Genomic DNA, 13,757 nt, shown 5'->3' on the forward strand with positions numbered 1-13,757 from the left:
GTGTATTCACCACCCCAAGACAAGTCTCCCTCTATCACCATTTATTCCCCCTTTTTCCTCTTCTACCTCCAAACACCCCATTTTCCCTCTGGTAATCACTGTACTGTTGTCTGTGTCTATGAGGCATTTTTTTGTTGTTCTTTAATCCCTTTACCTTTTTCACCCAGACCCCCCAAAACCCCTCCTCTCTGACAGCTGTATACTTTTTCCATTCAACTGGGTCAACTCCTACCCATCCTTTGAGATTCAGCTCAAATAACACTTCCTGGGGACTCCTCTAATCAGCCTCACAATTTCTCCCTCCAGGGGGCTTTCTAATATTTTGCCTGAGAGGCTGACATTGAACTTACTTCCACTGTTCAGGCTGAACCTTCCAGATTCTTTGAGGACAGAAGATACACACACACACACAAACACACACACACCTCTAATCCCAATACAGTGCTTTGTACATAAAAGGTGTTCAGTAAGAGTCCAATAACACATTCAAAAGGAAAGTAAATTGGCTTTATGATAAAATAAGCCAAATAAAAATCAGAAAAATAAATATAAAAAAGTAAAGTAATCATTTTTGAAAAGAATAGATACTTTATATGAATGCCACATTGATAGAATTATTTTAATGTGGGCACAAAATCTTAAGTGTCAAAAAGAAGAAACATATTATGTTGTTCCCATGACAGGTGGACTACAAATCCACCAGGCTCCACCATCCTTCCTCCCTCCTATTCTAAAGAATACAGGTAATTTGCAATTGTACTTAGGCATTTTCTAGAGTGAGCTCTGTATTTTACTAAAGGGTATCATAAAATAAAAATAGGGTAAAGTAGTGTTTGTCATAAAGCAATTTGGGGCAATGTTAGGTTAGAGGAGATTTTTTTTTCTTTCTGCCTCCTCAGAGCTTTCAGTATACTAGTGTGTATTGGGATTGGGACTTTCTGAGAGGAGGCATGAAGCACAGCGTGACCCAAATATGTTTGCCCACAAAATTTATTTTAAGGAGCATTTCACATGACAGGTGTTCACAGATAGCAAACTCTAGGAAACACTGTCCTAGTTTCTCAGATGCCATTATTAGTCATTTCAAGTGGCACTTAGAAATGAACACACTGATTGTCATGGTGCCAAAACACACAGAAGCAAAAATTTATAGTGATAGCCTATGTAAATGTTGTTTCCAAATAATGAAACAGCCTATTCTCATGAAAACACAGCATAATATAGTGGAAAGAGCATAGGCTAAGAAATATTTTTTATATCTTACCAGCTGCATGATTTTGGGCAAGAAATTTCTCAGCAGAGAAAATGTGCTATGTCTTCAAAAATCACAAATGGTGATTCATTTGGAATGTCTGAACCAAAAATTCATATAGGCACATAAACTTAAAGGATTTGGGTAATGCTCTCAGATGTAAGATATGGTCCTTTGCCTAGTCTTGATTCCCTTAGACTATTGTGATTGGACTCTAGAGAGAAAGAAACTTGTACACGCACCATGTCTTAACTTTGGAGGGTGCACTGGGTAAGGTGACTGACATCTGTTGTTTTGAGGGGGAGAGCTGGTAAGAAGTACAGCTGAGAATTCTTTCTTTATAATGAATGAGGCTTCCTCAATAGAGTATCAAAGACAGAGGAGGCCCATGTTAAAGGAATAGCAAATTAACACCATAAACTGCTCCTAAGTTTTCACAGCTCCAGTTACAGGTTAGCAAAACCCATCATTAGCACTCTGCTCCATGCCTTTCATGATTTGCCACTGAACCCTCAGAGCTAGAAAGAGACAAAAGAGCCCACAGACTACCAGACACATTTTCAGCCACATCCCCCTACTCAAATTCATTAACACCTCCTGCCTACTTCACAGGATGGCTGTGCTCTGCCAGCAACTAATGAATGCAGTTACCAAAGCACCGTGACTCACTGACCCACTGACCTTCTGCAGCATGTGTGCCCCTATCTACCTTCTTTCATCAGAGAACCTGGCACCCAGTGGGTTTATCTGGGACCATGTAAAAGAGGCACTTAAATATTTAAAAAGGGAGAAAGAAACTTAATTTTAAGGTAGATTCACTTATAAACAAATCCCATGACCTAGGTTTTGAGAACAGCAACAAAAGGAAAATCCAGTATGTTAACACATTAGCTCATCTCATATGAAGTTACAGGAAGAGAGAGAAAAAACAATAACAAAAAACTAAGTGCAAACTGAAAACAATTAAGTGTAAAGTGTTTTTTTCTGTATTTTAATATAATAATGGGTTGCTCTATGGCATAGTTACATTTTTTTTAATTATTGCATATATTGCCCTGGCTGATGTGGCTCAGTTTGTTGGAGTATCGTCCTGTAACAGAAATGTTGTGGGTCTGACTCCCTGTCAGGACACATGCACAGGTTGCTGGTTTGAATACCGGTCTGGGCACATACAGGAGGGAACCTATTGATGTTTCTCTCTCCCACTGATGTTTCTCTCTCCCACTGATGTTTCTCTCTCTCCTTTCCTCTCAATTTAAAAGCAATAAAAAAGAATCTTTATTATTATAAATAATACTGCCATGAACATAATGGTGCATATATTCAGTAGAAGAGTAGATACAAAAGCTGTGGTACATTTGCATAATGGAATACTGTGCATCAGTAAAAAGAAGGAATTCTTATCTTTTGTGACAGCATGGATAGAATTGGAGACTATTATGCTAAGTGAAATAAGCCAAGCAAAGAAAGACAAATAACATATGATCTCACTTATAACTGAAATTTAATGACAAAATTAAGTAACTTGCAAAATAGAATCAGAGGCACAGAAACAACAAACAGTCTGACAGCTGTAAGAGGGGAGAGGGAGGGTAGGATTGGTTGAAAGAAGATGAAGGCATTAGTCAAAGAACATATATGTACACCCCTATGTTCGCTGCAGTGTTATTTACAATTGCCAGGATATGGAAGCAGCCCAAGTGTCCATCAGCAGATGAGTGGATAAAATAACTATGGGACATTTACACAATGAAATAGTACTCGGCCATAAAAAGAAGAAAATTTTACCCTTTGCAACAGTATGGATGGATCTGGAGATTATTAAGCTAAGTGAAATAAACTAGTCAGAGGAAGAAAAATACCATGATTTCACTCACATGTGAAATCTAATGAACAAAGTGAACTAACAAGCAAAACAGAGACAGACTCATAGATGGAGAACATTTGACAGCTAGTGGGGTTGGGGGAGGTGAGTGGGTGGAGAGATTGAGCAGAAAGGAAAAAAGGCTCATGGACATGGACAACAGTGTGCTGATGACTGGGGATAGGGGGTATAAGGGGATGAAATAGTAGTGCAAAAATACAATAAAGATTAAATTTTAAAAAAGAATGTATAAGCATAACCCATGGACATGAACAATGACAAGGGGATTGAGTGTGAGGATGACATTAGGCTAGAGGAGGGGGGCAAAGGGGGAAAACTGGGACAACTGTTAGAGTATAAACAATAACAAGAAAAAAATACAAAAAATAAATAAAAGCAATGAAAAAATATCCTTGGGCAAGGATAAAAATTTGTTTTTAAAGTATTGCATATATTGATCTTTGTTGATAAATCTAACCTTGTTATATAAACTCTAAAAGAAATATTTGAAGAGATTCTTTGATGTGTCTTTTGTTTTTTACAAAGTGTTTTCTTTTGTTTTTTAAATTACTGTTTTCACATTCTAGGTTTCCTGAAATTCAAACATACCTGCATATACAAATTTTTATACTTAATTTCATTTTCAGTCCATATTTGATACTTGTCTCTCATTACAATTACTTTTAAAATAGAATTTCCATGGCTTTATTCAATCCTACTGAAATAAGTACTTCATTTTAAGAGAATTATTTCTGAGCCCCAGTGAGTACCCAACCCCACTCTTTTTCCGTCTTAGCCCTGCCAAAGTGGTGGAGCCTAAGGTCTGTCACACCTCAGAGTAGACAGGAGAGGCAGAAAGACACTGATTGGGCTAAAACCTCCACCACTGATCCTTTAAGGCCCTTTAGACATGTGCTTGGTTTCTCATACATTAAATAGTAGAATGTGGACTTTTGTCATTTTCCTTTTCCTGTTTCTACAATAACTTTGGAAATAAAGTCCTCAAATGTACAGCAAGCCCTCAAGTAATGACACTTCATTCAACATCATTTTGTTATGTCATTAAAGAGGAAAAAAATCGATTCTTGACCAGGACCACTGTATGTGGACTGCACAGTCTCCCTTGTCTGCACAGGTTTTCACCAGGGATTTCAGTTTCCTGCCACATCCCAGAAACTGCAAGCAAGGTGAACAAGTGTGTCTCCACTCTGAGTGAGTGTGGGACTGTGTGTGAATGGCCCTGTGATGGAAGGAAGTCCTGTCTGGGGTGAGTCCCACCTCATGCCTGAACTGCCAAGAGAGGCTCTGGATATCCACAACCCTGAATCTGAATCGGTGGGTTGGAAAATAATCATCTTACTTGTTTTTACTCATCCTTCTTAAATGTATAAATAGCTTACATTTATTTTAATGTTTAATATTGGAAGTGCTTAGGGTCTTTATTTAGAAGTTTAGTGATTTTTTTTTTACTGGAAATACGCTATAGGAACTTAACTCTTGTTTATATCAATTTAGCTTATGGTAAAATTGGTTTCATTCTATGTCATTTTGCTTAAAGTGGTAATTTCCAAGAACCTATAGATGATGTTAAGTGAGGACTTACTGTAATAAGGCTTGAAATAGGCCATACATACTGGAATACAGTTTAACTCTGAAAAGTACACTCTGTAGTCTCTCAGAAGGGTTTAAAATACATGTTGGTTTTTAAGCTATATAAATTTTCAACTCAAAGGCAAATTTGCTATGCTTTCCTCCCCCTACCTTTTCATTTCTGTGAAAAGGAGGACTTCAGACACTCACTGCAGTGGATGCTGTGGTACAGTGCACAGACCTCTTCCATTCAGGAAGGCGGCATCAATGTCCCTGATGCTGAGCATGTTGGTGGACACAGAGCTCTCACTGAGCTGCTTCCAAAGGTTTTCCCTCAGCCATAGAGAGCCAACTGCAATTACCCTCTCCTTGAAGGTAGCGTGGAGCCCAAGTCTGGTATGTGCTGGAGTGTAGAGACCCACATCCTTGCCCCAAGGGTGGACAACTCTGAAGATCAGGTCCAGGCCCAGAACTCACGATAGGATCCATGGAGGCCTTTGTTGGTAGTAGTTCAACTCCTTGCTCTGGCCAACCCTGACTCCTTTACTCCCTCACAGTTATGATCCTGTGAGCACTTCCCAATAAACTTTTTCCACACAAATTGCCTTCTCAGAGTTCATTTCCAGAGAACCCACCTTATAATTCTTCTTAGGACTTCCATTTTTAGAATTATTTTCTGAATGGTTAGTAGAAGAAGGTCTCAGACCTCAGACAAGTCCTATTCAGGAGCAAAGCTTCCCTACCCTGTTCTCACTGCTATAACTATTTGACTAAAAGCAGAAATAAAAATTACTGTGAAGCTGGAACAAAACTGGACAGAACTACATGAACTGATCATTCCATTATGTGTCAAGGGCATTGTAATGACATCTGGTCCAACAAGCATGTGCATGAACACACAAAAGAGAAAGGTGGATAAACTTAGGGAAACGAATAAGACTAAACTTCCATCACATTTTAAAATATTGTTTAAAATTCTAGCTGTGTATTCTATTTCCAACTTAAGTAACCATTATTAAACAGTGATAACAATAATAGCCTGTTCTCTAAATGTAGTTCACTTGTGGTTGTTTTATCTTCCCTAACACAGGAACAGTAATTTAGTTTTCCCTCTCTTACCCCACAACTGGGATGGCAAACAGTTCTGTGTAGAACCCAAGCATCACACTGATGCTGTTTATTTTGACTCAGGAGTCTCTTTTCTTATCCCTCCACTTCTACTCTAGCTTCAACCAATTTTCCAAGAATAATATACAAACTTGATTGTAAATGCAAATAAACACAAACAATATTACTCAAGTAGTAAGGGGTCATAGATTTTTTTTCTAAGAAAGTATTTTTAGTTTTAATGGAAATATTTTTAATTTCCTTACATATACTCCCAAACAGAGCAATGATTTTATATAGATGCCTTTGTATAATCATATCATTCTTGCTTTCCCCCCTCCCTTTCTTGCTTGGTTTCCCTTCCTTTTGCTTCTAACATTTTGGCCACACTCCCACGTGCTTCATATTCTTTTCTGCGTTCAATACTACACAGATCTTATTCACATTTACAGCTGCACACACATGTAGAAAATGTTGTGTTCACTCTTCTGTATTTTGTTTTCTCGCTCACTACCTCTCTTGAAACCCTCTGAGATAGATTTAATTTATTCTTTTTTAAAAATAACAATTAATTATGTGACTATATCACAATATTTTAACCATTTAACTATTGAGGAACATTTATTTTTAGTTTTTTTTTTGTCACTGTAAACAATGCTGCAGTAAAAAAATACTCACCTTTATAACCTGGGTTTTCAATATGTTCAATAGAGGTTCCTCAGACTAGAATTGCTGGGTCAATGGCATAAACCTTTTTAATATTAATAGATACAGTAAAATCGTTTTCTAAAAAGATTATAAAATTATACATTTATATCAGTAATGTATGCTTTTCCCTACATACATGCCAGCAGATATTACAATCTTCTAAATTTTTGCCAGTCTGACAGATATACTTTGATTTGTTTTTCAAACATACAAGTGAATTTGAGTACATTTTCATATGATTGATTGTAGACCATTTGGATTTTTTCTTTTGTGAAATGTCTCTATATCCTTTACATATTTTTCTGTGCTTTGTCTTTATATTGCCGACTTGTGAGAGCTTTTTTTGCTTTCTCTGTTAACCCTTTATCTCAATGTATATTTTGAATATTTTTCCAGATCTCATTTTTCAATTAATCTAATTTGTGGTATTTTTGGTCCTTTGGTCATATGTATGGCCATTTGTGGCATTAGGGTATTTATATAACAAACACATACATATATATTATATGTCTACTATATATTCATATGTATACTAAAATATCAAAATGCAAAAAATTCACATACCTTTCTTATTCCATTAAACAAACAACTATATTAAGTACTCATATACTGAGGTCTATTTCCGGATTCCCTGTTTTACTAAATAACTTTTATTGTATACACTTATAGCTGCTTCTGATAGAAAATGTCCTATAATTTCTTTGTGTAATTTTCTTGGTTATTATCAGGTTATTGTTCTTTCAAAGCAACCTATTTTATCTAGTCAAAAAAATAATAAAACTTCCATTGGAATTCTAATGAAAAATCAACTAAATATACACTTTAGTCTTGGGAAACCATTAAAAAAATATATTGAGACTTCAGAACCAAGAACATATTTGTTTTTTATTGGTTTCTCATGTCTTTTACATGTGTTTTGTTAAGATTTTATATCTGCTTTATATAGGTTTTGTCTTGTTTTATAAAACTTCTTTCTATATTTCATAGTTTTACTTAGTTTTATATGTAGAATATTTTTTTTTATTTCTTGGTCCTTAGTGGTAGAGGAGTGAAAAGCTGCTGACTTCTAACTAGCCATCTTACAAAGTTTTATTAATACTGTGCTTTTTTCCCTTTAATCTTTTTCTGCATATACAATGATTACATTAATAAAGTATCATTTTATCTCATTTTTAGTGTTTATAGTATATATTTTGTTTATAGTATATATTTCTTTTATATTGTTTATTTGCTAAAACCTTTAAAGCAATACTTTTAAAAAATAAGGAATGGTGATAGCAGGCATCTCTAATTTTTGACTATTATTAAGATTATTAAATTTTTACCAGTAAGGATACCAAAAGTTGTTGGTTTGGGATAGGTAAATAATCTTTAGATAATTGAAGAGAGTTCTTCTATTTTGTTTTATTTGAAATTTTTCTTAAAAACAGTTGTTGAATTTAGTCATTTTTTTTAGTGACTTGATTTGATTGCCTGATATTTTTAATGTATTTATGTATAGGGTTATATAGACAGATGTCCTGACATTGAGCCATCCTTGCTCTTTGGTACATGTGCTTATTTGCTACTCTTTTAAATTTCTAGAAAAATATTTACCAAATGTGTCAAATACTAATAGCTATAACTTAATAAAGGGTCCGATGATCAAATTAGTTTGAAAAACACTAGACCAAAGTTAAATGGTACTTCCCAGAACCATTAAAGTTAATGAGCATTGTTAACTTACAAGAGGAGAATAAGGTACAAAGTGTTTTATGAACTTTATTTGACCATCTATTTTTCAAGGGCCATTCCATATTACTATGTTAAAGTAGAATATACTTTTGGGAAATTCTTAAATGAATATTGCATAGTAAGATTTGTAAAATTTCACCTGAGACCAATTAAATAATGAAGGCAGAGGATTGAATTAAAAGTCACAAGTGTAGGATACTAAAACCATTTGGAGAATAACAACTAATATTTGTGCCAACTGCACTCATTCTTATTTATACCAGAGTTTTGCCTGGGTAGGCCAAAATTATTGATATTTGGCATTATACAGACCCATCTTCAAGCATAGGGTTGTCAGGGGCTGAATGCAATTTCAGCTTCAGCCAACTGTTAAAGTATGATTCTAGGAAATAATGCAACTGAGTCTGTACCGATTCTCTATTTTGTGACCATAGTGCCATAACTAACATGACATGATTATATAGATGGACTGTTTTGACTTGGACTTACATATGGCACTCACCAATGACATATTCCACCCTGAAGAGATCTTTTCTGGGGTCGTATGGACGATTGAAGTCAATCTGGACGTAGAAAGACTGCCCTCTACGTACAATGAGTTTGTTGTTATCATACTTGTCAGTGTGGTGATCCAGTTTGTTGCTGTCCCATCTCTCCTTGAATAGGTTAACATTCTGGACATGAAGGTAGTCTATGCACAAAGAAAACAATTAAGGAACATCACTTAGTAACTTTGTTTAAATGTAAACTCAAAAAACGAGATCATTTTTCCTAAAGCAGGAAGGTCTATTGGATAAAACTCTATACGGACTGGGAGATTTGAGAGTCAGTGTCTTGTGACATTTTTTCTTTCAAAGAGGATTTTAAAAAAGCTTTTCCCCACTCTGATCTCATTTCAGACTGCACAGTGCTGACTTTGAGAGAGATGGAGCAGTGTTGATAATGACCAGTGTACAGGTCTAGATACAGAGAAACTAAGACCAAAGTTGAAGTCTTTATATTCCCTGGTTTTCCTTATGTCAGGTCCTTCTCATGGTGACTATGGTCACACTGTGTCACTAACTAGAGACAAGCAGGAAATAGCCACTTCCATTTTCTTATCTTTAAAAGGGGAAAAAAATCAAATCTGACAAAGCCTCAAAGAATGTTCTAAGGACAAAGTTGACCATTAACTCAAACTTCGAGAAGGGTCAAACACCCTTCCTTTTGTAATTCTAAAAGTAGATCTTTTCCCTCAATAGCAGAAAAGAGAGGGAACAGGTATGGAGAAAAGACACTAACATTTCTATGAGATAAGTATAATTAATTGCTTCTACTTTGCACATGCAGAAACAAGCCTTACATTTCCTTAGCTACTAATGAACCAGTCTGGAAGGCAAATGCTGGTCTGTTGCCAAAACCTACAGATTTTTTAGTGTTGAGAGTTTAACTGTCAGTAATACATTTATCCGAGACATGCCAGTGCTGGATAAAGGCTATATATCCTCCTGCCATTTTCCTATTCCCTCTGCACATGAGCACTGAATGTGAAGCTAACTCTAACTACCCATTTGCACTGTAGTTTAGAAAATCTAGTCCAGAGACAGATTTCTGTCCATGTATTTGTAGTTTTAATGGGACACTGGGGAGAGAAGCCTGGGTGAGGGATGTGCTGGCCTTCCTTCCCTTTCCCTGACACTGCCTGCTGCATGGTTTGCCCTCACAGCTGTGAACACAGAGTGCACATCTGCTGAGCTTGTGCTGGGCATCACTTTTCAAGACTCCAATGACTTCCTTTACTTTTACACAGAAATCTATGTAAAGTGTCCGATTTTCCCTGGTCTCAATTTTTTTCTCATTGGGAAAAAGTTGGGCTCATTAAGATACTCTCCAGTTTGAAAGTCTAGGAGTTCCTGAAACACTCCAAATTAATAAAATTCAGGTAATCCTGATTTGAATCTCCAGTGTCATAGTTACTTAGATAAGAAACCTTGCCTCTCAAAAGCCAAACTTTTCTCAACTTTAAAATGGGGATACTAATATTCAGAGAATTTCTGTGAAGAGTCAATGCCATAGTGATGCAATGTGCCTGGCACTATGCCTGGCACATAGTGGGGTCATAGGCTTGCTTGTGGCTCACTGCACATGAGCTCTGATGGAGCCAATTTATATTTTACATGGTGTTTAATAGACTATTCTGACTGCATCATTACAGCAAACAGAAGTGCAAGATGCAGTTTTATTTTTACCTTATCTCAGAACCTTGTCATAGTACATGGTCCCTGAAGGAAACTTTCCTTCCATTATGTTGTAGAATAAAGATGTGTAATTTTCTATACCTTGCTCCTCCAAGCTGCCTTACCCCTAAGTTTTCTGGCCTTACTAAAGTCACGATTCCCAGTGTTAACCCAGTTTCAGAAAGGCTGAAGAGTAAGGTGTCAAGATCATGGGGCAGGAAAATCTTGAGCTCATCTACTCCCATGGACACATCAAAACTACAACTACATGTAGAACAAATATTTTTGAGAATGACCTGATGACTAGCAGGATAGATTTTTCTACAACAAAGAATTTAGAGAAAAGCCACATTGAAACAGGTAGGAAGGTCTGGTCAGGAACCACAGCCCCAGTGTGGCTTCCTGCAAGTTGGAGGTATTTCACCACCATGGAAGTGGCTCCTGAGGAGTGATGGATCTGAGCTTCACATTGAGTTCCCCCAGCCCAGGTGAACCTAAACCAGGAAGGTAAGACCCCATAACAGCTGGCCATGAAAACCAGTGGGCCTTATGTCCAGGAGAGCTGAAGGGCTCTAAGAAACCAAGACTCTGCTCTTAAAACATTTGTGCACAAACTTACCCTCTTGGAGTTCTAGGACTGAGGCAGCAGTTTGAAAAACTCCTGGGTCATGCATAAAGGAAATACATTGACTAATGTTAGAGCAAGTGCTGGAGGGGCAGGAACCTGTTTAAGCTTTCTCTGGAGACAAAAGCACTGGCAAACACCAATTATTCTTTAAACTCCTAGCTGGCCTAGAGCTGGCAGGCACCATTTCTAGCACTCCCTATTAACCTTGCTAATATTGTTCACTCTGGAGTTCCTCTGAGATTCCACCTGGCCCAATCTGCCACTCCATCTAGCATCACTCCTGCCACACCTATTGGGCAGCCTTGACCAGCACTGGCACCCTCCAAAACAGCCCCAGCCCCAACCTGCCACATCTGGTGGGCAGCTTTGTCTAGGACAAGTGTCCCTACAAAGTGACTCTTACTTCACAGGGCTAGCCCTCACACACCAACATGACCACAACAGTTGAAGCTAAGCCTTGCAGTTATGTTGGGACTCTACCTGCATATCAGCATACCCACAGAAATTGCTGCTGGGCTTCACAGTCAGCTAAGCCAGGAAGCAGCCCTGCCCACAAGTGCACTCACAATAGTCATACACAGGCCTCACCAACAACTGGGCTGGGGATCAATCCTGTCTACCAGTGCCTCTGAAACAATTGTGGCAGGGTCTCACAGCCACTCAGCCTGGGGACCAATCTGTTTACAAACATACCTTTACTGTATGCACCCCAATACAGGCACATGCAGCCCACACAGGGAACAACCTTGGAGCACCTGGCTCTGATGAACAGAAAGGATTACACAACTGGGCCCCACAGTTCCCCCTTTACATAAGCTCTTTCTAAACCAGGAGAAAAAGTTGATATGCCAAATACATAGAAACAACATAGAGAGTTAGGCAAAATGAGAAAACAGAGGAATATGTTCTAAAAAAACAATAACTGACAAAGCCTCAGAAAAAGAACTAAAAAAAAAACATGGAGATAAGCAGCATACCTGATAAAGAGTTCAAAATAATAATCATAAGGATACTCCCCAAATTTGGAAGAAGAATGAATGAACACAGTGAGAGACCCAGAAAATATAACTAGAACTGAAAATTTCAATAAATAACTAAAATTTAAAAAAATACTCCAGAGAGAATCAACAGTAATTATATGATGTAAAAGAACAAATCAGCAATCTGGAAGATATGGTAGTGATAATCATACAATCAGAACCCGGACAAAAGAACTTAAAAAAAAAAAGAGGATAGTTTAATGGGACATCAAGCATACCAATACTCACATTACAGAAATCCCCAAAGGAGAAGAGATTTAAAGGAACAACAACAACAGCAACAACAACAAAAACCTATTCAAACAAATAGTGGCTGGAAACTTCCCAAAGTTGGTGGAGAAAACAGACAACCCAATCCAAGAGTTGTATAGAATCTCAAAGAAGATGAATCCAAAGAGACTCACTCCGGACACATAATAATAAAAAATTTCAAAGTAAAAGAGAGAATCTTAAAAACAGCAAGAGTAAAACTACTAAAGCTCAAAGGAACCCACATAAAATTATTAGCTAATATTTCAGCAGAAATTTTGCAGGCCAAAAGGAAGTGACATTATATTCAAAATAATTAAAGTGTAAAGCCTACAAAGTAAAGCCTACAGACAAGAATACTCTAATCACTGAAGTTATTACTCAGAAATGAAGTACAGTTTTCCAGACAAGCAAAAGCTAAAGGAGTTCATCATTACTAAACTGGCAATAGAAGAAATGTTAAAGAAGCTTTCATAAATAGAAAAGAAATGCCCAAACTAGAAGAAAATATATGAAAGAAAAAATCTCACTAGTACAGGAAACCATAGAGTATAAAGGTAGAGGATCAATCACTTATAAAGCTAGTATAATGGTTACAACAGAAAAGTAGTATAATTATTTATATCTACAATAATGAGTTAAGAAATACACATTCACAAAGATGGAAAATATGATATAAAAACATAAAATGTGGGTGGGGTGAGAAAAGTTAGTGCTTTTAGAATGCATTTGAACTAAAGCAACTATGAACTTAATATAGACAACTACATGTGTAACTTGTTATATATGAATCTCATGGTAACCACAAACCAAAAACCTATAACAGACACATAAAGAATAGAGAAAGAGGAATCAAAACATAACATTAAAGAAAGTCATCAACTTACAAGAGAAAGGAACAAAGGAATAAAAAGGAACAGAGAAGAACTACAAAGACAAGCAGAAAACAGTAAGATGGCAATAAATACATTCCTAGCAATAATTATTTTAAATTTCAATGGACTAGATTCTCCAATTAAAAGACACAAAATGGCTGCTTACAAAATATTCATTTTGGACCTAAAGACACAGACTAAAAATGAAGGGATGGAAAAAATATTTTTAATGCAAATGGAAAAGAAATGAAATATTGGGCAGCAATATTTACATTAGACAAAACAGACTTTAAAACAAAGACTGTAACAAGAGACAAAAAGGGAACTACATAACGATAAAGAAAAGAATCCAACAAGTGGATATAACACTTGTAAATATCTATGCACCCAGTATAGGGGCATGTAAATACATAAAATGAATATTAACAGAAATAAAGGAAGAGATTGACAGTAATACAATAATAGTTGGGGACTTTAACATGCCACTGACATCA

The 13,757-nt window shown here is 36.5% G+C and overlaps 1 protein-coding gene across 1 annotated transcript in view; it reads right to left on the bottom strand.

Moving 5' to 3' along the window:
- The window catches only part of F13A1 (coagulation factor XIII A chain), a 187,842-nt gene that overhangs the window by 159,574 nt on the left and 14,511 nt on the right, over positions 1-13,757 (bottom strand). The window contains exon 3 of the mRNA XM_045841731.1: positions 8,758-8,946. Coding sequence (XP_045697687.1) covers positions 8,758-8,946 — 189 coding nt within the window. The remainder of the gene's footprint in view (positions 1-8,757; positions 8,947-13,757) is intronic.

Source organism: Phyllostomus hastatus, unplaced genomic scaffold (genome assembly GCF_019186645.2).
Source record: "Phyllostomus hastatus isolate PE091 unplaced genomic scaffold, TTU_PhHast_1.1 phas_contig_37, whole genome shotgun sequence".
Classification (NCBI taxonomy): domain Eukaryota; kingdom Metazoa; phylum Chordata; class Mammalia; order Chiroptera; family Phyllostomidae; genus Phyllostomus; species Phyllostomus hastatus.